Source organism: Hordeum vulgare, chromosome 7H, assembly GCF_904849725.1.
Source record: "Hordeum vulgare subsp. vulgare chromosome 7H, MorexV3_pseudomolecules_assembly, whole genome shotgun sequence".
Classification (NCBI taxonomy): Eukaryota; Viridiplantae; Streptophyta; class Magnoliopsida; order Poales; family Poaceae; genus Hordeum; species Hordeum vulgare.
The window spans coordinates 625,889,244-625,916,246 of NC_058524.1; the positions used below are offsets into that span (position 1 = coordinate 625,889,244).

Genomic DNA, 27,003 nt, shown 5'->3' on the forward strand with positions numbered 1-27,003 from the left:
ACGAGTCCTGCATGTTCCCTCGAGTTCGCAATTTGCCGACCTTTTCACCAAAGGCCTCCCCTCACTCGTGTTTCATGACTTTCGTACCAGCCTGAACGTCCTTCCCAATGGAGTTCCGGCTGAGGGGGGGGGTGTTAGCGTGTACATATTCCACTCCTGTATTATGTAACGTAGTCATTCCTACTTTGTAGGATCTTAGTGATAGTGGTCTGCGTGCCACAATTGTAGGGGGCTTTGGCCATATATATTGTACATCTTGTAACAGTTCAATCATCAAGGGAAATTATCCAATCTAACTGATCAAACACTGTTGGCAATAAAGTTCACAACTCATAGTAATTATAACGTAAAAATATGGATCGCCGACCATATTGGTTTTACACAGAAAACAAATGAGACATCAGCCACCAAACATCAAACAAATTAATTTAGAGGACTCGGAATATAGGTGATGATATAGCACTAGCAGTATGGTCGGCAAGGCAAACAAATGCCAGTTACTACGAACCTGGCCAAATATCAATCTTTACTGTCCTCTCAAAAAATCTAATGGTCCTCTTGAATCAAGATAATAATGGACGAACCACATTCATCTTAACACCCATGAGGGTTAAAATATTTTATTTGTGGTGTAAGAAACCTTTCATCAGTAGTTTGTACATCTAATGAGTTAGTTCCAAATCTGATGGTTATGAACTCCAAAAGTGAATTATTTCAAGTAGTTATCTTACAAAGCAAATGGTGTCCAATTTTCTCAATCATTTTGGGAATAGTTCAATTTAAAAAATTCCAAGGATCAGAAATTAGGTCCGGATTAAATATGCTCGCAAAGCAAGTATATCACAGAAATATCCTCACACCATAACGATAAAGCAGAGACAAAGAAGGATTCAAATGAGTAAAATCAACATGCCTCAGACACCCAAGAAAGGAATTAGCAGCATTAGACCTCAAGCCTGGAAGGACGAAATCAATTTAGGCGGCAACTGCAGTCGTTTTGAGAAACAAGCCTAAGTTTTCTATCATCACCAACAGCAACTCCTACACTATGGTTAAGCATGCAAAGGAATTTGTAATCGCAAAAAGCAGCTGTGTACTGGCGAATTACAGCCACAGGTTCGTATCAGATGTGTTTATCTAAGTATTTTGTGCGGTGACAGAGTTTGCTCAAAACGGTGCAGCTGTCTGCTCCTCTCGCTGTCCAGGACAAACATGTCGGTGCAATAGATGGATACACGCCTCGCAGACCTGAGAACCTCTTGTACACTGGCTGGCAGGAGAAACATTTCCTGACAAACATTTCCTTGTACACTGGCTGGCAGGAGAAGCTCTTGCCCTCCCTCGGCGGGGAGTCAACCACCTCCAGAAAGAGCACCCGCTTGGCCGGAGAGAAGGCGAAGAGGGTGGAGGAGCAGAAGAGGTGCCGAGAATGGAGGGCGTGGAGACGTGGAGAGCACCTGCCGGGGAGAAGGCGCACCGGAGAGGAGGCGGAAGATGCGGCGGGCACCTGCCGGAGAGGAGGCGGAGGAGCCGAGCAGCGGCCCTGGGGTTCGATCTCTTCCGCTTCTTGTCGGCGAGGACGAGGGTGGCCCAGCGCGCGTTTAGCACGCGGCACGAACCTTGTTTAGTACCACACCGCCAGCTTGGGTGGCAGCTTTCCTGTTTAAATACTCTTGTACTTATCCTATCATCACCGATGATTTGGTCACGAATCAGTTAGCACTGGTCCATCGGATTTGTGGAGGTAAAAGATCGACGTATCACTATCTGTCTTCTACCGGTGCTATACAATCGCTATAGACGTATGTGGTTGATCTTTTTAAGTTCTTTTGATAATTTCAAATTTTTCTTCTCTATCTTTCTCTTATCTTAAATCTTTACCTTAATAATAAAGAGGCTATCGTTTCCATCGAAAAACCCATCAAGGTGATTTTATAAAAAACCCTTACTGTTTATGACATTAAACTCGTAGTATATATTAAATGTTTTTTAAAATATTCATATCTTTTAAACCGTAACTCCAAATTTAACATATTATATATGGAATTTGATTAAAAAATATGTAGAATTTAAATATGATATTATTTTATCTGCTAAACGTTTAATAAAAATACTATCTAGGGTGCAATCTTAATAAATAAGTCATTATCCGTCTTTCTTTCATACCGGTACTCATCCGGGTTGGGATGAACACGTCAACAAAATCAGGATTAGAGATGAAACTGAATGTCATTTGACTGATTATTTGTACGTATTAAATCTACATGCAAGCCGTGTTAAAATATAAGACCTGTGAAATTTTGAACTGCATTTTTGTAGGATAAGACCATCTTTATTTGTGTCGTAACTATAAATTCTCAGATTATAGACCATTTTTTATAAATTAAGAGTGTGTGGTATTTCTTTCTCCCGTTGCAACGCATGAGCCCTTTTGCTATAATAATAAAGAGGCTATCGCTTCCGCCGGAAAACCCACCGAGATGATTTTACAAAAAATCCCTTATTGTTTATGACATTAAACTCATAGTATATATTAAATATATTTTTAAATACTCATATCTTTTAAACCGTAACTCCAAATTTAACATATTATACATGGAATTTGATTAGAAAAATATGTAGAATTTAAATATGATATTATTTTATCTGTTAAACGTTTAATAAAAATACTATCTAGGGTGCAATCTTAATAAATAAGTTTCGTCTTTCTTTCATACCGGTACTCATCCGGGTTGGGGATGAACACGTCAACAAAATCAGGATTAGAGATGAAACTGAAGGTCACTTGATTGATTCTTTATACGTATTAAATCTACATGCAAGCAGTGTTAAAATAGAAGGCCCGCGAAATTTTGAACTGCATTTTTGTAGGATAAGACCATCTTTATTTGTATCGTAACTATAAATTCTCAAATTATAGACATTTTTTTATAAATTAAGAGCGTGTGCCATGTGGTATTTCTTTCTCCCGTTGCAACGCATGGGCCCTTTTGCTAGTTTTACTAATGTTGATTTTGATTTTTTTTCTGTTGCTCCTCTTACAACCAAATTCGATCTTTTTAATTATCTCAGATGATTTTGAATTTCTCTTTTCTTTCTTTCTCTTATCTCAGATTTTATTAATGTTGATTTCTATTTTTTCCTGTTGCTCTTCTCAATTGCGTACAGTCAATTTAGATGATAGTAGATTTTTTTCTCTCTCTCTTCTCCAAATTTTGTTATGGCAATTTTTATTTCTTTTAGTTAATTTTCATTTTTTTCATGTTCGCTTCTTCTATTTTTTTAATGATTCTTGGGTGGCAGCTTCCCTGCTTAAATATGCTTGTAGTCATTCATCTATCACCAAGGATGCACTCATGGATCAGTTAGCGTCCTGATTCGTCGGGTTTGTGGAGGTAAAAGGTCAGTAGACGTATGGCTGCTAGTGAGTTACTCCCAGGCTATACGATCGCGATGAAGTATGGCCGCTAGTGGGTTACTTTCAGGCTATACCATTGCCAGATCCCCGTAGACGTATGCGGTCGATCTTTTATATTTTCTTTTTCATTGCGTTCTAATTTATTCCTCAAATTTTTGTCTCCAATTTTTTGTTTTCTTTTCCGTTGTGTTGCAACAGACATATTCAAGTGATTCAACATCATACTCCCCGCGTCACAAATTTTTTGTCTTAAATTTGTGTGTTTGGGCATATTCGAGTAATTCAACATCTTACTCCTTCCATCCCAAAAAATGTATCTTAAATTTGTCCACTCCCTCCGTTTTTAAATATAGTCCATTTTACAGATTTTAATATAGACCACATACATAGCAAAATGAGGAAATCTAGAGTTTAAAATATCCTTATATGGATCCGTATGGAGTGCATATTGATATCTGTAAAATGGCTTACCTTTAGAAACAGAAGCAGTATACATGCACCTATATAAAATTGTCGACTTTCATTTAGTATTGTATCACGCATTCTCTTGCCAGCCTAAAAAAACTAATTTTCTTGTTCTATCCATTTCCACTTGCAATCTCACCTCGAGTCCTCAACCCGCACTTCCAAACACGTAACCATTGCAATTTGGTTATATTTCACACCGTGTTTCCCCTTCTCTCTCTCTTTCTCTCTCACTCACTCACTCACGTGGATGGCTAGACACTTCACCTTGTAATATTAGGACCACGGTACAAGGAAAATGCATGTCACCAAACCTCTCTTTTATTTGCACCATCGCTAGTCTTTGGTTCTGCAATTAACAATGTAGAGCATAATAACGAAATGATTTAGGTGAACAAATGCAACACATTCAATACTATTCAAATGTGATGTGTTATTTTCTCATCCATTCCTATAGGCTTCTTCAAAAAATATGTGCATCTTTCTTTCAGTTAGGTTTGAAATGACTGTACTTTTTGTTCATGTGGTATAACATGTACTTTTTATTCAGAATATGTGCTATCTTAGTAGTTAGTACTACTACGTCAAGTAGGAGAGAGAGAGAGAGAGATGATAGTATTTTTTGCGGGAAGAGAGAGATGATAATATTGATACACTCGAACACCTCATCCCTAGCAAATAATAGGCAGGAAAATTAGTGTACCATAAATTAAGGGGTTTGCGGGAAGAGAGAGATGATAGTATTGACACTTGAACACCTTATCCCTAGCAAATAACATGCATGTCTCTCTTGCCTATTACATGGATTTGCTACACCTACTCCCTACGTTCCTAATTATAAGTCTTTCTAGAGATATCAATAAAAACTAAATACAGATGTATGTAGACATATTTTAGATGATAGATTCACTCATTTTGCTTTGTATGGAGTCTACATTGAAATCTCTAAAAAGACTTATATTTAGGAACGGAGGGAGTACATTACAAGGGCATGGATGGTGTGGTAATAGTAATATATAAAAACGACAACACATGGTAACATAAGACTTATGTTGCTTAATCATAGGCAAAGAGGTAACACAAATAAAAAAAATTGGGAGGAGTTAAAGTGCAATGGGCCTAGGTTTCTTCACCAATGGGCCTAGGAATCAAAGTGGCAGCTTCCCTGCTTAAATACGCGTTTACTCACTCATTTGTCAGAATCCTTCACTCCTCGAATTCTGAAGTCAGTTTATTTCCCAGACAACAGCTTTCTAGAGGCAGAATTGGGCAACCATCCCTCACAAATTTGGAGGGCTATCCTAGATGGAAGGGAGGTTTTTAAACACGGGGCTATCAAGAGGATCGGGATTGGTCAAGGGACACGCATATGGAGATCAAACTGGCTTCCTAGAAAAGGGAATATGAGGTCGATAGTGGCACTGGTAAATGATCCTCCAAACTGGGTTTCAGACCTGATTGAAGCCATGACAGCAACATGGAAGGAGGACCTGATTCGTTCGGTTTTCCTACTGGTAGACGCTGAAACTATCCTAGCAATTCCATTGTGCACGATACCGATTGCTGATTTCTGGGCTTGGTCGCACGAAAGAACTAGTCGCTTCTCTGTCAGGTCAGCTTACAAAATGGTGATTAATATTAGGGAGAATGGTGCGAATGGAAATGTTGGTTCAACTGGGGCTCAAGGGGCTCCAGAAGGTAAAGCATGGACATACATCTCTGTGGCATACTAAGGTCCCTTCGAAGATCAAGGTTTTCATGTGGAAGTTGGCTAGGAATTCGATGCCATCAATGGATGTGCTACACCATCGCCATATGGCGACAACAAGGCTTTGTGCCCTTTGTGGTCAAAATGATTCCTGGAGACATGCAATAATGTAATGCACCATGTCGAGGTGTATTTGGGCTCTCTCTGATGAAATGTTGGTTGAGAGGATCAATCAGAACAATGAACCCAATGCTAAGAACTGGATCTTCGTTATGCATGATGAATTAACACAAAAACAGTATACCCTACTAGTGGTCACTTTGTGGGAAATTTGGAGGGCTAGAAGGAAGGCGATTTACGAAGACATCTTTCAAAGCCCCCAATCGGTAAATTAATTCATAATCTTATACATCAATGACCTCTCTTTGACAGAGACTAGGGGATCTTCCTCGCAGTCTCATTCTATATAGCGGACGGGGGGATGGATCGGCCCTGCACAGTCTTATCTGAAGATCAATGTAGACGCTCTTGTATCACTACTACATCAAGTATGAGAGAGAGAAGTGATAGTATTTTTTGCGGGAAGAGAGAGATGATAGCATTGACACTTTGAACACCTCATCCCTAGCAAGTAACAGGTAAGGTAATTAGTGTACCGTAAATTAAGGGGTTTGCGGGAAGACAGATATGATAGTATTGACACTTGAACACCTCATCCCTAGCAAATAACAGGCATGTCTCTCTTGCCTGTTACATGGATTTGCTGCACCTACTCCCTACGTTCCTAAATATAAGTCTTTCTAGAGATTTCAATAAGGACTAGATACAGATGTATGTAGACGTATTTTAGATGGTAGATTCACTCATTTTATTATGTATGTAGTCTACATTGAAATCTCTAAAATGACATATATTTAGGAACGGTGGGAGTACATTACAAGGGCATGGATGGTGTGGTAATAGTAAATATATGAAAACGACAACACATGGTAACAGAAGACTTATGTTTCTTAATCGTACGCAAATAGGTAACACACAAATAAAAAAATTGTGAGGAATTAAAGTGCAATGGGCCTAGATTCCTTAGCATGGTACTAATCCGTCAACAATGGTTTAAGCATCTCAACTCCCAACACGGGAGCCCACATTGCTTATGTTGACGGGGTGGAGGAAGACGACGGTGCTCCAAGGCCGAGGTGATGACGCGCTGCTGGCCGTCGCTGTGGTCGTTCCGTGGCCTTCCCGAGGACGGGAATGGAGCGCGGGCTCCTACTCCGTGCCCCTGGACATGGCCGCCGGCGCTGCTCGACGTAGACGACGGGGTAGACGCGGCGGCCGAACTCTCTCTCTCTCTCTGCTACTCGTACAGAGGCTTACCAGAGGGGGAGGAAGAAGAAGAGAGAAGGTGGCGGCGCACTGGAGGAAGGAGAGGGAAACCTAGGGAAGGAGGAGGGTTCCCTCCGTCTTATATTACCTCGGGGGAGGCGCTTGAGCCACAGGATCGAGGCCATGGAGAATCGGTGGAGGAGGTGGAGTCGTACACAGTGACATAGACGGAGGAGGAAGAGGGACGCGGGATGGGCTGCGCTGCGCGCTGGAGGGGGAGAGATGGGCCTCTCTGGTGGAAGGAAGCCCACCAGAGCGCATCATAAGAGAAAAAAATAACTCTAGCTATTTCCTATTTTACTAAAGCACAGAGAAAATAAAAAAGCCCACAGGTCTAACTATTGAATATTAAATCAAAACAAAAATGCCCCTGGATCTGAAAATACATGAGCTATTTAAATAAAATGCAAAAGGAATTTTTATGGGGCAATTAAATAAATACAAAACAGCAATTATAATAGCTGTTTTGTGATTTATTGCACCTTTAGAACACCTAACAGAACACCAAATCTTGCACAACAATATACCCACAATATTTAGTAAACAGAGGATATTTTAAAACCAGGTAAAGAGCAAGTGAAATTTTGAGCTTGGGAATAAAAGAGAGAAAAGGTTTGAAACTAACAAGGGGGGTTTGAAAACAATGCCAAGCACCACACTCCACCACTTCACACCACATCATCACATGTGCATCAACACATGAAATCACAAGATCACTAAATCACACCTAGCAAGATCACATGCAATCATAACATGACATAGAATCATAAGGTATGGCAAGGATGGTATGGCATGGATGCATGCATGCAAAAGAAGAACACAAGGTAACACATGAAATCACACATGCATAGATAGCTCTCATGACAATGTCAAGGTGGTCCCACATGGAAGGTTACAAAAAGGGAAAGCTTTACACTTGGGGCACTACAAAGATTGATTACAAAAGATGAACTAGGGATTGGAGAGGAGATGGTGCTGATGAAGATGTTGATGAAGATGCCTCCCCTCCGACGAAAGGAGTGTTGGTGATGACGATGGCGACGATTCCCCCCTCCGGGAGGGAATTTTCCCCGGCAGGATCGTCCTGCCGGAGCTCTAGATTGGATCTGCTCAAGTTCCGCCTCATGGCGGCGGCGAAACCACGAAAAAGCTCCCGTATGATTTTTTTTCCAGGTCAGGACGCTTCATATAGCAAAAGAGGGGGCTAGTGGGCCTTCAGGCAGCCCACAAGCCTGCCCTGCGCCACCAGGGGGTGGTGGCGGTGGGCAAGCTTGTGGGGCCCTCATGGCCCCCCTCCGGTAGTTTTTTCGTCCAGTATTTTTAATATATTCCAGAAAAAATTCACGTAAATTTTCAGGACATTTGGAGATGTGCAGAATAGTGGACTAGGATCTACGTAAAGCGATTACAGTAGAAAACAAACTCAACTGAAAACAAATATATTACGAGAGAAGGAAATATGACTCGTTCAATATATTTTTCTTTTTGAAAATTCTTCAATATATAGTTATTTGGTTATTTCCGTTGAATTTAAAAATGTTTCGTGGAAACATTTACAAAGGCGCAAAATAAATTTTACAAAGGTCTTATGTGTATTTTATTAATATAGTTTTGGTATCTAAAATGTTGAACGTTTTCTACTATTCCAAATTGTATTTTACTGTGTGTTTATAGTATTTTATGAATCTATTTGGTATTTTATTGTATCAATTATAGCTCCAGTTGCTTAGTAATTGGGGAATACCCAGATTTTGGGCCCACGCGCGCGAGTTGTGGCAGCCGAAGCCCAGCAGAACCCCTTTCTCCTTTTTATTTCTTCACACCCACTGACGCATGGGGCCCGCCTTGTCATCTCCTTCCTCTGGTCCGGTGGAAGTAACTCCTCATCACGCACGCACGCACGAGTTCATCTGCTCCCGATCAAAATCCTGGTCATCTCCTCCCGTTGAGCACTCCAGACTTGTCATAAATATTGTCCACCTCATTCTCTACCAATTTTTCGAAAATTGGACAACTCCCGTGCTCTGGATTCTGGAGCTCTTGACCGGGAGTCCCGCACCTCCACCTCCAGAAAGGGAAGGCGAAGAAGGCCGGGAGTACCGAGGATCCGCGGCGTTGAGAGAAGACGCAGAGGAGGCGGAAGAATCAGCGGCCGAGTCCGAAGATGCGGCGCCAGAGTTGAGGCCGAACCCAAGATCTCTTCCGCTTCTTGTGGCAGACGAGCGTCGTTAGCTGGTGGGCGGGCGCTGGGGATCGATCTCTTCCGCTTCTTGTGCGTCGGGCGGACGAGCGTCGTTAGCTGGTGGTCCGCGGAAGAGGATGGCCAGCGAGCGTTTCGGTTCCCTGAATTTTGTATAGTACCACACCGCGACCCAAGAGAAGGTGCTAAATTCACGATTTATATACCCTTTTTACTCATTCATTTGTCATCAAGGATGCACTCATGAATCAGTTAGCGCCCTGATTTATTGGGTTTGCGGAGGTAAAAGGTCGACGTATGGCTGCTAGTGGGTTATATTCCCAGGCTCTACGATCGCGGCGAAGTATGGCTGTTAGTGGGTTATTCCCAGGCTCTACCATTGCCAGATCCGTGTAGACGTACGCGGTCGATCTTTTTTATATTTTTTTCCGTTGCGTTACCGCAGGCCACCAACATCATACGCCTTACGTACAAAAAAAATTGCCTTAACTTTGTGTTTTTTTTTCTCATTGCGTTCCAATTCATTCCTCAGATTTTTATGTTTATTTTCCATTGCGTTACAACGAGCATATTCGAGTGATTCGACATCATACTATCATCCCTTATAAATTTTCTGTCTTAAATTTATGTATTTTTTTGTTCATTCCATTGCAACCGGCATATTCAAGTAATTCAACATCTTATATACAAGTACCCAAGGCTTTTGTGAACCCATCCGCGAGTTGATCTCTGGATTGCACAAACCGAATGTCCACTTCCTTATTACCAACCCTCTCCCGCACAAAATGATAGTCAATCTCCAATTCCTTATTTTCTTTTTCATTGCGTTGCCACAGGCACAAACATCATACGCCTTCCGTCCTAAATTTTTTGCCTTAAATTTGTGTTTTTTCCCATTGCGTTCCAATACATTCCTCAATTTTTTATGTTTATTTTTTATTGCGTTGCAACGGGCATATTCATGTGATTCGACATCATACTCCCCCGTCACAATTTGTTTGTCTTGGGTTTCTTCTACCTGTTTCTGAACTTGCTATTTGTCCTTTTGGGAGTTGCTGATGGAACTTGTGGTTGCCTGACTAGGGCTAAAATAGGTTTACTTTGGATTAGGTGTCACCAAGTTTTAGTTCCATAGTGGCTGTTTCGATGTCGAGTGGCTACGGTGGGTTTCCTGGTGATGCGTGTAACTCGCTTTCTTCCTTTCCCTCCTCCTAAATTTTTAGAATTGATGTATTTTTGTTCTAAGTAATGGAAAGGGGCTATCCCGGTTAAAAAAAGTTCTACCAAGTGTCCAATCTCTTTTATAGTAGCCTGATGCTCCTTTTATAGTGCAAGGGGTACCACAGTAGCTACTCTACATCGAATTGTGCCTTGCTTGACAAGTTATGTATGCACATTTAATGATGGATGAAGTGTCTTTAGCTCCTCGCCACCAGGAAGGAGCGCCTGTCATTTCACCGCCGCTCAAGGCGGACACTCGGTGTCGTTGTGACACGCATGGTTACATGTGTTCATCCATGCGATCAAAGGTGGGTGACTCGACCTTAGCACCGATGTTGCTCTAGTGTCCATATTATTACCCGCAACGTGTCACGAAAGGTTTGCGCTCGCATAACCAATTCGCCACGCATGGGGTGTTGTGGCCTAGTGCCCCTTGGTGGTTAGGTGGAAGAGTCTTTGCCGGATGTGATCGTTCCTGGGGGGGTTGATTCCCGCACCTTCTTGCCGGATGTCTTTTGGGTTTGACCTTAAGAGGGTGTTGCAAGTCTTGATGAAGATCCGCATACCACCACGGAGCTTCTAAACTCCATTTGGATGTTGTAGCCACCGCTCCCGGATATGCTTTGTCGGGATACTTGTCTGGATTTTGCTCTTGAGCAACATGGCTATTCTGGCCCGTGCGCAGTTGGTTCCGTGAACCTACCAATCCCAGTACCAACACACCTGGAATGGAAGTTTGGTAAAAGTTGTTAAATCATATATTCATGATTTAACATGCTCATGAGTGGATGAAATAGTGAGATGATGGAGATGTCACGATAACACTTGAAATAACAAACATCCACCATCTTCGATGAGATCGGGTCATGGTGTCACTAAATTAAACTAGATAATATACAACCACACTTGCCTTATCATGAGATGGCCCTAACCTATTATATCAATGTGCCCTTTTATTGTCATCATCCTACTCGGCAAGTCAGGTGATGTGCTACCCTGTTCAGGTAGGCGACCTCTAACTTGTGGGAGCCTGGACTGATGTATAAGTTGACTGGTTAGTTTTACTGAGTCCCGATGGGTATAGACCACATATATGGTAGTGCCATGGATGTGGAAAGTTCCATGGACATGGCAAAGGTGCAGTGGTTCTCCCCCCTTGGTGTGCCCATCGGCATATTGATGATCAGGTAGAAGTGTCATATTCATTGAACATTTTATTGGACTAAGGCTGCCCCGCCCTAAGAAATCGACACGGTCCACCAGGAAAACCCTGGTAAAGTGTGGAACCTTTGCAGAGTGTAAAATCTATTCCAATATCCACGTCCTTGGTATTTGTCAATATGAAGGAAACACATGTTTTAATAATAAACTTGATAAAATGACTTGCTCATAAATTTGAGGGTCAATGCACAAATGAAAGAGATAAATGCGATATGAGATATGTGATGGTCTGGAGAGGCCATGAGGATATTCAGTTATGGTGGTCTGGAGAGTGTAGGATCAGAAATCGCCTAGAGGGGGGTAGGAGATTTAAAATTTACTTTAAAAGAAACAAAGTCTCTCAACACGGCATAGTGGAATATGTACTCTAAGGAAAATCTAAGCAAAGATAAAACTAACGAGCGAATTGACTTAGAGTAAAAACTAGAACGAGCTACTGAGAGATATCCTTTTATCCTCACAAAGTAGTGTATTTCTTGTTTCTAAGTAAAACAAACGTTTAGTGCACATAGAGTTGTATTAGTGGTTGATAGAACGTGAAAGAATGTTAATTCTATATTTTCTCCTCATTGGGTTCAACACTATTACTTATCAAAAATGCTGCAACTGATCCCCTACACTTGTGGGTTGTCAAGGCCTCCCTATATGAGTCTAACAGTTCCGGTAGGCCATATCACATGCATTATGGCAATAATCTTGCATCTACCATGATCTCAAACCTCTTGTCCAAGAGAATATCTCTTGACCACGTATCTGGGTGCAAATTTGAGAGTTTCAAAGAGACGATCCTTTGATGCATTCTAGAATCCTTTTGCATGACTCCACTTGTTCAAAGCGTGCATCAAAGCTTTCTCCATAGCACATGTCGCATATGCCAATTGCTTGATGTGGCGATACTTCAAAGTCACAAATCTGGAAGAATGTCATGGATTACCAAAAGACCCAAATTTTTGGTACCACCTTAAGCTCCCACATGGATTTCCACAACTGTTCTTGAGAAGATGGTGCTCCCATTATTGTCCCTTCCTCTAGAGTGTGGGGCTCGTTCCGAGTCACTAGAGAATGGTATGATAATTTTACAGTGTAGATCCCCGAATTTTCCAAGCCTATGCCAAAAAAATCATCACCTCCTTCTATGCTCAAGGGGATAATAAGTATTGCACCCGGACCAGGCAAGAAAATTCTTATGACCAAGTCCACATCCATGTCTCTGGAATGAGTACCAATTAAATTTGAGATAGTTGTCCATCCACATCGAGATAGTTGAGCCATCATCCACATGCTTAGTGATTCCAACGTACAAAGTAGCTCGTCCTACCACTATAGCCTTCCATATCATCGAAGAGCTTGGAAGATATGTAGCTTTTGCAGAAACCCATGTATGAGAAATATTTACACTTAAGAACCCTGGAGCAGAGAGGGCCCACATTAGTGGGTAACCAACATCCATGTTTTCCGAGCATCATAAGGTTAAATTGTTCAAAGTTCAGGAAACCCATGCCACCAACACATTTTGGTGTAGCCAGTTTCTCCCATAAGATCCAATGAAGATACTTATTGTCCAGAGAAATGGCCCACGAATATTTGGCCATACAATAAGTAATACTCTTGCATAAATTTTTAGTTATCTTGAAGGAACTCATGTCGTACATAGGGATTACCAACATGACTAATTTCAATAGGACCCCGTCCCCGGCACAAGCTAGGTTATTTTCCAACCAACCTTGATTTCTTCCATGAACTTCCATTAATATGGTAACATAAAAGCCATACTCGTAATTTTGCCAATCATGGTTGATAATCCTAAATAAAATTCAGAGAAAACTTACACATTAATTCCGAGAGTTCCTTTTAGAGTAACTCGAAGGGGCTCCTCAACATTTTACTAAAGAAAATTGAACTATTTGAAAGATTAACAACCTTGCCCAAACAATCGGCACAAATTCGAAGAATGTTATCCAATCTATTTGTACTCTAGATTTTTGTGCCATTCAAGCTATCATCCACAATTTATAAGTGATTGACCCGTGGTGCATGAATACTCACATGAACACCTCTGTCAACATATTCTCCCCCATAATGATTTAATAGGGAAGTGAGACCTTGAGCACATAAGGGGAAAAGATATGGTGACATGGGATCTCCCAAACATAGACCTTGAGGCAGAGTAAAATACGACAACATCTCTCCATTCAAATTGACATTAAATCACACCGAATTGGTACACTTCAGAATTAGCCTCACGAATCTTTCCGTGAAGCCCAATTTATGCAACATAGCTTCCACATAGTGTCACTTGACCCTGTCTTATGCCTTAAGCATATCCAATTTGATAGCACATAAAACACCTTTGCTTTTCTTCTTATTCTTCTTAAGGGCATGAATACACTCATATTCTACTATAACTTTATTAGTTATCAAACATTTAGGTATGAAAGTACTTTACACCTCTCCAATAATTCATTTAACACACCACTAAAACGGTTAACAATACTTTTGGCACCTATCTTATGGAGTACCATACACTATTGGAGGAAACTCAGAAACCTTTTCTGGGTTGCATACCTTAGGAATTAGTATAATTGTCGTGTCGTTGAGTCATATAGATAGCTCTCCACCATTCAGAACTCCATAACGACAGCCACCGGATTACTACCAAGAATACCCAGTGACACTGATAAAAGCCCACCATAAAACATCCACTTCTGGGATTTAGAAGGGGCCATATCAAAAGCACCCACGTTAGTTCCTTGACCACAAAATCCCTGCTCAACTATTCATTCATAGCTTTCGTAACTAATGGAGGAACACCGTATAATAATTCATTCATTGGCATTTACCCTTGGGACTGATACAAGTCATGGTAGAATGAAATGATCTCCCCTTTGAGGTCATTCGGAGGACCACAAACCAGACCACTCACACTCTCTAGTCAGTTGATCTTATTAACTCCTTTTCTATGCGCCGCTTGAGCTAAAAATTCCAGTGTTATAGTCAGTCTCCCTCATGCATGAGCAACACATGCGGATGTTGCTTCAGAAAAACCTCCTCCTGCCTTAGTGATTCATGCATATGTGAGCAACAATAGCTTCTTCCTTCAATAGTACACATCTCATCGAGGCAACTCCTAACAATTTGAGTCTTGCCTGTAGTTTTTTGACTTCTTCAAGAGGTCACCAAACTTGCGTGCTCCCTAAGAACCCAACCTCTATTGAACTAACATAAATGCCTCGACGATGCCTTACAAGACTCAAATTGCCTTGTTGCCTATTTATCCAATGTGAAGGGAACACCCCTCCAACTGAGGTCCCTAGGGGAGAAATTATGCACATCTTCTCCCATTTGCCAATCCGGCCTAGAATTTGCGCCGAAGTGCTCCTCAGTGTCAGTGTCTTATTAAAGCCACCCATGCAAAGTCAAGCTTCATATTCACGTGCAAAGAGAGTGCGAAGAAGCATGAACAAGTGATGTCTATTTTCAACACTTGTTTCTTCGTAAAACCAATGTAGCGCCAAGTTTGGAGTGCATCGACCTCCTACTTGACTACAACATCGATGTGGGAATATATGAAATTCTAGAGCTCAGAAACAACATTAGACCAAAACAAGCCAATCAACCTCTAGGCCCGTTGCTATCAATGGAAAAACATCCAGGAAAATCAATAAATGATTTCCAATTATCCACACGTTTCCCCCTTATCTTGGTCTCCCGCTTCACAATTTTTTAAAGCTCATGAACCATCGTGGAGTTCCCAAGCCCCCAATGGTTCCAACTTAAGCAACCCATTATTGATGGCAGGGCTGCATCACAACTACTGTCGATATGTTTTATGCGGGTGGAGTTGGTTTCTTCCTCTTTGGGTCCTTTTCAACTCCATGCCCATCAAGCTAAGACCCATCATGATTTTATACATGGACGTCGGCACCCTCTAAGTTAGCATCACTGCCCCCTCTGGATACGTCTGAAGTGGCAATTCAACTCTTCTATACACTTTTAGTCGCCGAGGTCCTCCCTTGCACTTGTTCATTGATTCTTCTTCCCAGGAGACGTCACCTTCGGATTGACACTGTTTTGGGAGCTCGCTGACTAGGCCTCTTGCATACTCTGCCATGAACTATGCTGGTCGCGTGAAAATTTCTCCGCAAAACTCACTTTCCTCCATTCATCCGCGCCATTGAACCTGTTTTTGAACGGAAAATTTCCATCATCATCTTTAGCACCCAATGTCGGACGCACTTAATCTCAATGTCCCAAACGGCCACATCAAAAGCAGAAATGGGGAACTCACTCATATTGTATATCATACCAATCCTTATCGTTTCTCAGTGTAAAAAAACAAATACATCTCCTCAAAGTTTCTTACACATCAATTGGCACAACGTTTGCTTCCTTATCAGTTTGCTAGGCGGCGCAGTTCATTTTTTTTGCTAGGCGATTGAAATGCCCCAAGTGTCGTTTGTGCCAAGTGTGCAGGCCGCACAGGGCCCATAAAATTTAAGGGCCCAAATTTATGTGTAGGCTTCACAGCGTCGCTGCGCTAGCAACAGACGATGTCGTGCAGACTCCAGAGTCTACGATCCACGATCCACGACATCGGAAACTACGATCCACGACATCAGACTCCACAGCGTCGCTGCGCTAGCAACGGACGACGCCACACATGGGCATACAACGCCAGGTAGCCTATCGTGTGATGCTGGTGAATCATATTTTCTGACCCAAGTGTCGTTCCGTATCAGACAGGGCTTGACCCATAGCTGTACCAAGTGTGCAGGCCCGCACATGGCCCATAAAACTTAGGGGCCCAAATTTATGTGTAGGCTTCATAGCGTCGCTGCGCTAGCAACGGAAGACGTCACGAGATCACACTCCACAACGTTGCTGTGGAGTCTACAATCGGAGACTATGATCCACGATCCGTGACATTGGAGACTACGATCCACGACATCAGACTCCACAGCGTCGCTGCGCTACGACGCCACACATGGGCACACAACGCCATGTAGCCTATCGTGTGATGCTGGTGAATCATATTTTCTGATTATCCTGCTCCTAATTTATATTTTTCTAACTAATTTTTGGCAGGCTTCGTTAAATGTTCTTGCCTCCTCGGTTAATGATCATAGTATAGCAGTTTAACCGGCATGACACGAGACTAGGTGAGGCAGACAGTTTGTTTAATTGCCAAACATTGACGTGTAATCTTCAATGCACATTTGCTGATATATCACTTCAAGTGAGAGCGAAGTATTGGAGAAGATTGCTTACAAGGATATCATTGAATATTTCATTTCATAGAATAAATGATGTTGTTTATATAAATATTATGCAACTTAGAGTTGAACATGTATGATCTTTTATATACCCGATTGTTATGTAAGATATTATATTATGTACAATACATGTTTTATGAAAGATATATATACATTATAATTACTCGTTAGTTTATTCTCATAACAAAATATGACTTAATTTTTAGTTTCGCACAGGGCCCTGAAATTTGCCGGCCCGGCCCTGTCATTAGATTAGAGCATCTCTAATAGTTTGTCTATATGAACGTCTATACTTTGTTTTTCATGGCGTGAGCCCAAAATAGACGTGCAACAGCTTGTTTATATGATCGTTCAAACATGCACATACTCCATATCGACCTCGACAACGTCCATGTCTGGACAATGTGAAGATGTCCTCCAAACCCAGCTGCAGCCATGATTTCTCCCTCTCTCCAGCGACGGCCCACCTGTCATGGTCCATATGAATGTATAGACGTTGTTCTGATGTAAAATTGGACGTGTATATAAAAACAAATTTAAATTATTATTCATATAAATATATAGACATTCAAATATAGACATTGCTATTGCAGATGATCTTAGAAAGAAGAAGAATAACCACTCTTGCCGAAATATGAAGTTTATCGAATTTGAGTTTTGATGGACGCATCCATTATTGGAATTTCACCGCGTTGCCTAATCACCTTCTCCCCACTACCCTTCGCCCCTCTCACCTTTCCCCACACGCAGCCGCGGCTCCCTCTCCGCCGCCGTCTCTCCGCTCCCGCCCCCGCCCCCGCCCCCGCCTTGCTCCCTCTCCGCCTTCTCCCTGGCCACCGCGCCCTCCACCCCCGACGCGGCTCACCCACGACCGTCGCTCCCCCCTCACCCACCATGGCAGCCGCCTCGTCGGGAGAAGCTCCAGGTCGGCGTGGCGGCGCGCCACCGAGCCACCCCCACACGCCTGCAGCCTGCAGCCTGAAGCTAGCAGAGGGAGCCTCGCGTCCAGCCACAACGACCGCCTGGTTTGCTGCTCTTCATCCTTGGCTGCACGGAGAGGTACGGTCAGCTTCTGTGCCAAACTCCTCCGTCCGCGCTCTCTCCAGAACAAGGTCAACCTCCTCCTCTATGACCTCCATCAGCAAAGGATGCGTTGAGCGACAGGCGACGAGCAAAAAAAGAGGTGAAGCAGTAGCGACAGTAGCTGTTGGAATTCTATTCAGTAATGCCCAGGCTTGTCCTAGTGTTAGTTTTCAGAAAGTTCAGACTTTCATTGTTCCTTTCTCTGAAGAAAGTTAGCATTGTTTGTTAATCATTGAGATAGTATCCTCTGTTTTCGTTTGGCTAGCTGGACAGGTATAAATTTGAGATACATCTGACCTTCTAATGCTTGTCTTTTTGACCAATTTTTGGCAGAAATTAACGAAACGTAAAGAGCTATAATAGTGACAGAAAATGTAATATACACATGTAACATTTTCACCCTCTCCATGCAAAGATTTGAGATAAACCAAACCCATCCCGTCCTGTCCCATAAACCAAACGCTGAGATAGAGTCATTCCGTTCCACCCAATTCCCTCGACCAAACGCCGGAATGGAATGGAATGGAATAGAACCATGACATTCCATTCTACTTTCGTCCCGAACCCTGTGCTGCTTTGTGGGCGAGTATGTTCTTCAATTGCAGACTCTAGTGTAGTTTATTTTGAGCATTGACATGCTTTCATGATTTTTCTGTATTCAGATACCATGCTCTTCTTTAGATTCGGCAGTCTCCTCTTGCAGGTGATAAGCTCACAACATTGTTCCACTGAAAGACCTCATAAAGAACCTGTTCCTGTTCCTGCCGTGATTGTCGACCTCATAAAGAAGAAGCAGTGATTGTCAATCTCATAAACAAGAAGCGTGCAGAGACAGTTTTGAATGAAGATGGCTACCTTGATATTCAATGCAGAGTTTTGAGGGAGAACAACTCAGAAGGTAGTAAATTGGCGCTGTACAAGGTGGCTGCTATTTTCCATGTAAGCTTCCATGAGTGGCATTAGGAGTTTACTTTTTTCGTGTAAGTTTCCATGCTTCATACAGGATGATGGTTAATTTTCCATGAGTTTAGTTTTTTTATGTAAGTTTCCATGCTTCATACAGGATGATGATTAATTTCCCATGAGTGGCGTTAGGAGTTTGGTTTTTTCATGTAAGTTTCCATGCTTCATACAGGATGATGATTAATTTCCCATGAGTGGCATTAGGAGTTTAGTCTTGGTTAGGTAGGGTAGTTGCAAATCAGTCCATTGTTCTGCTGATAAGCCATGCTTTCCAGAAGTAAGATCTGATCAAGCCACTTACTTGTAGGAATTTCCAGTATTGGCTCCCATCCCCATCCTTGTAGGAACTTTCCGACACCCCTGCACTGCTGCTGAAATTCCACCTACCACTAGTCCCCTCCCCATCAATGCAGTAAATCCAGCCACTTAGCACCAAGTTTTCTTTGGAACCTTGATGAAGAAACCACTGATTTTTCTCTTTCACCCCCTCCGGGGAGCCATGGATCTTCCCGGATTTTGATATCCGCTCCGTCCCCAACCCTCCACACCATGCCTTCTTTCAACAGCCAAGAGGGCAAGCAAGTTGATTCTTCAGTTATCTTGAGGCCTTGTTTGACACGAAGGGGTTGGGGAGGATTGTGGAGGGGGGGATTTCAGAGGATTGGGGTGAATCCCTTCCTTCCACCCAATCTTCCCAAATCCCCTCAATTGCCAAATCCCCGAGCCATTCGACAAGGCTTCTGAGCCGCGTGGGTAGGAAGGGATCGAGGAGGATTAGAGGGGATCTGCCTATACAAACCCTGCCTATCAAATGGGCCGTCGGGGCTTCGGGAGGTTTGCAGCCCCCGCGAGGATAATCCTCGGCAAACCCCCTCCAAACCCCTAGCGCCAAACGAAGCCTAGGGCTCGTTTGGCACGGAGGGATTCAGGAGGTTTCGAGAGGGCCAGAAACCCCACAGAACCTCGGGCGCCCATTTGGTAAGAGGGGTTTGCTTAGCCGAATCCCCTCCGTTCCCCTTTAATCCCTTACTATCCATGTGTTTCAGGATCCTCCTCGAGGGACTGGTGGAAGCAAAGACCTGAGGATTTGAGAGGATTGGGTGGAACGAAGGGATTCACCAAATCCCCTCCTCCCCAAACCCCTAGCGCCAAACGAAGGCTAGGAATGGGAGTGGTCAAAGAAAACAAGTCAAGAAGGTCAGAAACCTGGAAGTGGCCCAAGAAGTCAGGAGGATGTTGAGGAGTTGAGATACCAATAAAATTTGGTTCCTTTGCTGGAGTTGAGAGTTATTGAAGTTGGACAACTTGGAGCAGGATTCTGGTGAAGGAAACAGGGACGTGAGTTGTTTCGTCAGTTATTCCCCCTGTTCCCAATTCGTCAGTTATTTCCCCTGTTCCCAATAATCCCCTTCCTCTTCAAATACCCCTCTCCGCCGCCCAAACCCAAACCTCCCAACATCCCCCAGAGCGATCGAGAGAAACCCCAAACAATCAGAAAAAAGGAGGAAAGAAAGAAAGAAAGATCGATCTAGAGGAGAGATGGCGTCCATCAGCAAGGAGCCGCCCGAGCGCCGCGCCAAGGCCCCTGGCGCCGGCCGACCTGCCGCCTCCCAGCACGGAAGCGGGCTGTGCGGTGCTGCTCGACGTTCTGCGGCGACGCGTGGAGGGATTCCCGACCTGGATGCTGCCGCGGTACGTGGTCAACGACGTGGATGTCTATGGCTACCACCCGGGGGAGCTGCTGCGGGGCCACCCGTCGGCCACATCGCCCGACGGCAAGCATGCCTGGTACTTCTTGAACTTGGTTCGTCCCAGGAGTTCGAGAGACCAGAGGAGGGAGAGGACGGTGCCGGGGGGCACTTGGAGGTCCCCGTCGAAGCCGCCGCGGGGAAGATGGTGGGATCTAAGCAGCCATTTTCTTTCATCACCAAGGATGGGGTCCGCGGGGGCTTCATCATGTACGAGTTCGTCCTCCCCGCACAGGCAGGACGCCTCGCCGGCGGGGACGAGCTTGCCCTTTCCAAGATCTTTCCCACGCCGCGCGTCAACAACAAGTACAAGGACAAGAGATCCTCTGCTCCAGCGCCCGCCACGTCTTCGCCGCCGCACCAGCGCCCCGCCAGCACAAGAAGGAGCGGGGACGCCTCCTCTCCGCCTCCTCTCCGGCAGGCGCCCGCCACGTCTTCGCCGCCGCACCAGCGCCCCGCCAGCACAAGAAGGAGAGGGGACGGCTCCTCTCCACCTCCTCTCCGGCAGGCGCCGGCCACGTCTTCGGCGCCGCACCAGCGCCCCGCCAGCACAAGAAGGAGCGGGGCCGGCTCCTCTCCACCTCCTCTCCGGCAGGCGCCCGCCTCGTTTCTGGTCTGTGCGCCTTGTCTCCGGCAGCGGCAGGTCCTCGCCACGTCTCCACGCCCTCCCTCCTCTCCCTCTGCGCGTGCTCTACGGCAGGGTCCGGGCACATCTGCTCCATCCTCTCCGCCTTCTTTCCGGCAGGGGCACCCCACCCATGCGCCATCTCCCCGGCAGGGGTCACCCAAGCGGGTGCTCTTGCTGGAGGTGGGGGACTCCTCGCCGAGGGAGGGCAAGAGCTTCTCGTGCCAGCCAGTATACAATGCTATGGAGCTGCTCGCGTCTGGGAGGCGTCTCTCCATCGATTGCACGGACATGTTCCTACTGGACAGCGGCAAGAGTAAGAGACAGCGGACAGCTGCAGAGTTTTGAGCAAACTCTGTCGCCGCAGGCAAATACAAACTCTGTTACTGTGTAATACTTAGATACAAACATTTGATAGGAACCAACCTGTGGCTGTAATTTTGAGTATACTTAGATAAAACTTAGGAGTTGCTGTAGCTGATTTGAAATTGGGATTAATCAGTGGTGCTGATATAAAACCTTAGGCTTGTTTCTCAAAACGTTTGCAGTTGACGCCTAAGTGCTTCCGCCCTAACAGGTTTGAGGTCTAATGCTGCTAATTCCTTTCTTGGATGCCTGAGGCATGTTGATTTTACTCATTTTAATCTTTCTTTGTCTCTGCTTTATCGTTATGGTGTGAGGATATTTCTGTGATATACTTGCTTTGCGAGCATATGCCCACTAATTCGTTCCTTGGATGTATAATCCAAGCCTAATTTCTGATAGTTGGAATTAAGCTGTACTGTTCTCGAAATGATTCAGCAAATTGGAGACCATTGGTTTGTAAGATAACTATTTGAAATAATTCAGTTTTGGAGTTCATAACCATCAGATTTGGAAAGTACTGATGAAAGGTTTTTTACACCACGAATGAAATATTTGGTGTTAAGATGAGTGTCTTTCGTCCATTATTATCTTGATTCAAGAAGACCATAAGGTGGCTTTGATTTTTTGAGAGGACAGCGAAGATTGATATTTGGTCTGGTTCGTAGTAACTGGCATTTGTTTGCCTTGCCGACTATACTGCTACATCACCACCCATATTCTGAGTACTCCAAATTCATTTGTTTGATGTTTGGTGGCTGACGTCTCATTTTATTTCTGTGTAAACCAATATCGTTTCTCAAAACATTTGCAGTTGCCGCCTAAGTGCTTTCTCCCTGTCAGGCTTGAGATTTAATGCTGCTAATTCCTTTCTTGGATGTCTGAGGCATGCTGTTTCTACTCATTTGAATCTTTTTTTTTGTTTCTGCTTTATCGTTCTGGTGTGAGGACGATTTTGCGATTATACCTGCTTTGCAAACATCACCATAATATATTTTCGCTGTATTTATTTAAAATTGGGGAAATCCATGGTGATGATGATAAAACTCAGGCTTGTTTCTCAAAACATTCGCTGTTGCCGAGTAAAAGTGTGTCTCTGATGGCAGGTTTGATGTGCATAAAAATTTCATTTACATTGCGACTTATTATTGTCTTAGTTTTGCTCGAGTTCTTGGTTCACATAGTGACTGGTGGTTATGAAAATTTATTCTGTCATGTGTGCTCTGAATTTCATATTAGAAGCTGTGGTTACCCTTGAGAGCTGCCTATGTATACATTTTCTCCAAGGTTCCTTTGCTTGGAGAATCATTACGTTTGTTTGATCATGCTGTTTAGTTCTTGATTATGCATGCTGTGTTGTTAGCTCAGTTTCATAAATGCAAATTCTTGGTTAATTCAATCACCCAATGGGTTTCTACATTAGTGGGCACTGCCTGTCTGTAGTTAAATTTCCATGTCTATCTGATGTATGATCAGCCTTCTGTGAGGTGAGTAATCTCATCTGGTATAGTTAGCTGTATTTGTTTCTCCCTTATTTGTTTTGACAGGGAGTATCTGTTTTGCAGTCCATGTCTTTGACCATGATGCCCATCTGTAGCTTTTACTTTGTTGTTCCCTATGGTTTAGAAAGAGGTAAAAGCATGAGAGGTCCTAGAACTTGTCCAATATGTGATATTTTAGTCCTACAACTTTCAAAAGTGAACTATTTAGTCCTAGAAGTTGCACTGCATGTGCAAGTTTAGACCAAAGCCAATCACGGATGGCCAAGTGGCGCCAGCTAGACCAAGCCAGTCAGCTGTTGAACTTTTGCAGATACCCCATGCCGTTTTGTGAAATCAACCCGCAGTACACCTCACCGGAATTAGTTTTGTCTATTGTTCTGTTGGAATCCAGGATGATGATGATGCTCAGCTACTACAGCAAGCACTCGCTATGTCAATGCATGAGGGAGCTTCAGGAGCTGCAGCTGTGGTTGATGCTGCTATGGCAGAAGCTGCTGCAGATGACCAGGATTTGGCATTGGGTAGGTCCTTCTATTTCTTATGCCAATTTTGATTATTAAACTGGAAGTTTATTTCAGATTTAGGAGAAGACAAATTACCAATCTCTAGTTTAGAGACATCAGCTTGTCCCATATTTACCCTTGTGTAGGAAAACATTTGCTTATAATGCAATTTCTCTGAAACTCATAGACCCCAACCTCTGCCTAGCTATTTATTTGTTTGATGATCGCCAACCGAACTGTACCTAAAAGTTTAGGTGTGTATTGCACCTGTGCTAAAAGAACAGAAAAAAATTCTTTTGTGAAAAAACCTTGAGGATTAGCATTAACTAACAACCTTAACCGTGTAGGCGCACATGTAAAATATCAGCAAATATTCAAAAGATAAAATTTCAGAGATTCTCGCTGGTGTCATATATCATAATACCATCTTTAAAATGTCCAAATATTTCACGTTGAATTTCCCCTGTCTCTTATGTGCATATGTATAGTTATGTCTTTTTCTTAGTAATTGTTATATGATGCAGACTTGCAGAACTTTTGTCTTAGCCTCAAATTGAAATATTTACATGTCCTGATGTGTATTTTTCTATGCTATATGCAGCTCTTCAAATGTCTGTCCAGGACACACAGGGGTCAATCTGATATGAGCAAAGTGTTTGAAGACAGATCATTTGTGACATCCATCCTTAATACGGCAAGCCCTCTCATAGAAGTTAGGACTTGTCATGTAAACATGAATTTAGCAGCAGTTAGTTATGATTGGTTCCCCATTGCCTCTTATTTCAGCTTCCCGGTGTTGACCCCAATGACCCATCTGTGAAAGATCTACTGGCATACTTTGCGTGGCCAAGGAGAGGTAAGAAACCTCTTTCCTACCTTTATGAGTTCCTTTTGTTCTAGTCCAGTGATGCCATGATGTAACACAGTAACAGTGCTGTTGTCCTTTTTAACATCACTTTTTACCTTTTATAAGGTGGTAAGGTTCTACACTTATTATGGCATCACAGTTTTCAGTGCTAGAGTTGTACCCTCGTGATTCGGTTCATGCCATCTTTCATTTTGTATGCTGAAAGGATCTAGTACTTATGGGGACTGACAAATAAAACTACCTCCAAAATTCAATAAATAAGTAACGAGTATATATTTGTATCAATTTCATCTTCAGATAAGGGAGAATGCTGAACTTGTTAAAGAGTACAGCCACATAGTCATGTCCATAAAAATGGTCTGGAGTGCAATCTCACCGCAATATTTATTAAAGAACAATTGGCACCACTTGGTTGTCTGTGATTGGCTCTGGGCTAAACTTGCACATGCAGTGCAAGTATTAGGACTAAACAGTGCACTTTTACAATTTTTACGACTAAACCATCACATCCATGCCCTTGTAGTGTACTCCCCCAGTTCCTAAATATAAGTTTTTTTAAAGATTTCAATGTAGACTACATAAGGAGCAAAATGAGTGAATCTACACTCTAAAATACGTCTATATACATCCGTATCTAGTCCTTATTGAAATCTCTAGAAAGACATATATATTTACTTAGGAACGTAGGGAGTAGGTGTAGCAAATCCATGTCTCAGCAAATTATGTCTAGGTACAGCTTGCTTAAAAGAAACATGCAAAACCCTGTGAACTGTGTTTTTGACTGTTTTTAACAACAGTGAGGAAATGGTGCCTCCACCTCTGTCTACATCTCCAAATCCCGCTGTGCTCAAGTCTAGGAGAGAGGCTGATGAGCCCTATCTCTGTCCCGTTGATGTGTGAGGCGCCTTCCGTCCTACAGGCATGATGATGTTCTTCATATGTTCTGTCTAGTTGGTTTTGCGTGGCTGGTCAAGTATGCAGACCTTGTTTTGATCGTTGTAACATTTGTTCAACTAGTATGACATGCACTTCTGCTCTGTAGTGGCATTGAGTGAGGTTTTAGAGGGTTTCTTTTCTCTTTTCTACTGAATTATGTATCGAACCTCATGTTTTTTATCTAAAAGGTATATTCTCTGCTCCAACCGAGAGCCCTCCATTACGTGCTGATCTGCAAGCCTCTTGGTGACACCCGAGAGCATACCGCCTCGTGCCGCTATAAAACTCACTCCCCTCTCGCTCTGTCTGATCACCCACGGTCGCGCAACCATGGACAAGTGCTTTATCCGCGAGAAGGGTACTCCTATATGGCGACCTATATGTTGGCCCATTTTTTTTTTGGTTTTCAGATTTACACTTTTTAAAAAGTTATTTGGGATTTCAAACAAGTTACAAATTGTGAAAAAATGTTCGTGATTTGAGAAATGTTCGGCAAATGATAAATTATCACGGATTCAAAAAAGTTTGTGATTTCAACAAAAATGTTTGTGTTTTCAAAAAACGTTCACAATTCTAAAGAAATGTTCATGAATTCATAGGAACGAATAATGTTCCTGATTAGAAAAATGTTCGGGAAATGATAAATAGTCAATCACTCAAAAAATATTCGTGATTTCAAAATAAAAATGTTCATGTATTCATAATTTTTTTTACGTTCATTGATTTTTAGAAAATGTTCACAATATTCCCAAATTATTCGTGATACCAAGAAAGTTCAGGAAATGATAAATTCTCATGGATTAATAAAATGATTATGATTTAAAAAAATGTTCACAATTTTCTAAATTAAATCCAGTTTTTTTATAAATGTGCAAAATATTCAAAAATAGTTGGAATTTCAAAATAAAATTCCAATTTTAAAAACATGCCCAGAAAATTCATATAATGCTAGTCTATTCATTTCATGAGTTTCAAAAAAGGTACACAATTTCAAAAAATGTTAGTGAATTCTAAAAATGCCATGATTTCAAAACAATATTTATGAATTTTATTAAAAGTTAAACAATATTTTTGAAGGAGTTCAAATTAGATCAGCAAAGAAGAAGTTCTTGGCTGTGTTTTAAGGTGTGAATTTGAGTAAGACTCAAAGCCGACCACGACAGAAGAAAGAGAAAGGATGAAGGTCGTCCCCTATGCCTTAGCCGTAGGCTCTAAAGTATGACATGCTGTGTAGTGCACCTAATGTGTGCCTTGCCATGAGTCTGTCAAGGAGTACAAAGAGTGATCCAGGATTGAATCACTGAACAGCAGTCAAAGTTATCTTTAGTAACTAGTGGACTAAGGAATTTTTCTCGGTTATGAAGGTGATTCAAGAGTTCTTCGTAAAGGGATGCAAGATTTGACACTAATTCGAATAACTCTGAGTAGTAAACGGATTCGTATAGTGAAGCAGTCATTTAAAATAATTCCAAATGGCGCGTAGTAGCAACATCTATAGGATGATATAGAGATTTGTAAAG

General features: G+C 42.7%; 1 protein-coding gene, 3 non-coding genes and 1 pseudogene across 6 annotated transcripts; 3 read left to right on the forward strand and 2 right to left on the reverse strand.

Annotated features, from left to right (window-relative positions):
• Nucleotides 1-433: 433 nt before the first annotated feature.
• On the reverse strand, nucleotides 434-535 carry LOC123414487 (annotated as a pseudogene).
• Nucleotides 536-910: 375 nt separating this feature from the next.
• Nucleotides 911-1,034, reverse strand: LOC123414353. The gene has a single exon (XR_006614343.1). It is a non-coding gene; the product is annotated as a small nucleolar RNA SNORD14 (small nucleolar RNA).
• Nucleotides 1,035-17,636: 16,602 nt separating this feature from the next.
• Nucleotides 17,637-25,689, forward strand: LOC123411616. Of its 3 annotated transcripts, XM_045104583.1 has the most exons (7): nucleotides 17,726-18,075; nucleotides 18,679-18,914; nucleotides 19,039-19,087; nucleotides 23,568-23,697; nucleotides 24,281-24,373; nucleotides 24,466-24,535; nucleotides 25,345-25,689. In XM_045104583.1, coding segments are annotated over exons 3-7 (423 nt in total). In that variant the 5' UTR covers nucleotides 17,726-18,075; nucleotides 18,679-18,914; nucleotides 19,039-19,085; the 3' UTR covers nucleotides 25,473-25,689. The 3 variants fall into 3 exon arrangements, with proteins under 3 accessions (XP_044960516.1, XP_044960518.1, XP_044960517.1); XM_045104582.1 differs by having other exon boundaries at nucleotides 17,726-17,951; nucleotides 18,679-19,087; XM_045104581.1 differs by lacking the exon at nucleotides 19,039-19,087 and having other exon boundaries at nucleotides 17,637-18,914.
• Nucleotides 22,308-22,403, forward strand: LOC123414482. Its single transcript, XR_006614440.1, has one exon. It is a non-coding gene; the product is annotated as a small nucleolar RNA Z43 (small nucleolar RNA).
• On the forward strand, nucleotides 22,449-22,563 carry LOC123414352. Its single transcript, XR_006614342.1, has one exon. It is a non-coding gene; the product is annotated as a small nucleolar RNA SNORD14 (small nucleolar RNA).
• Nucleotides 25,690-27,003: the final 1,314 nt, after the last annotated feature.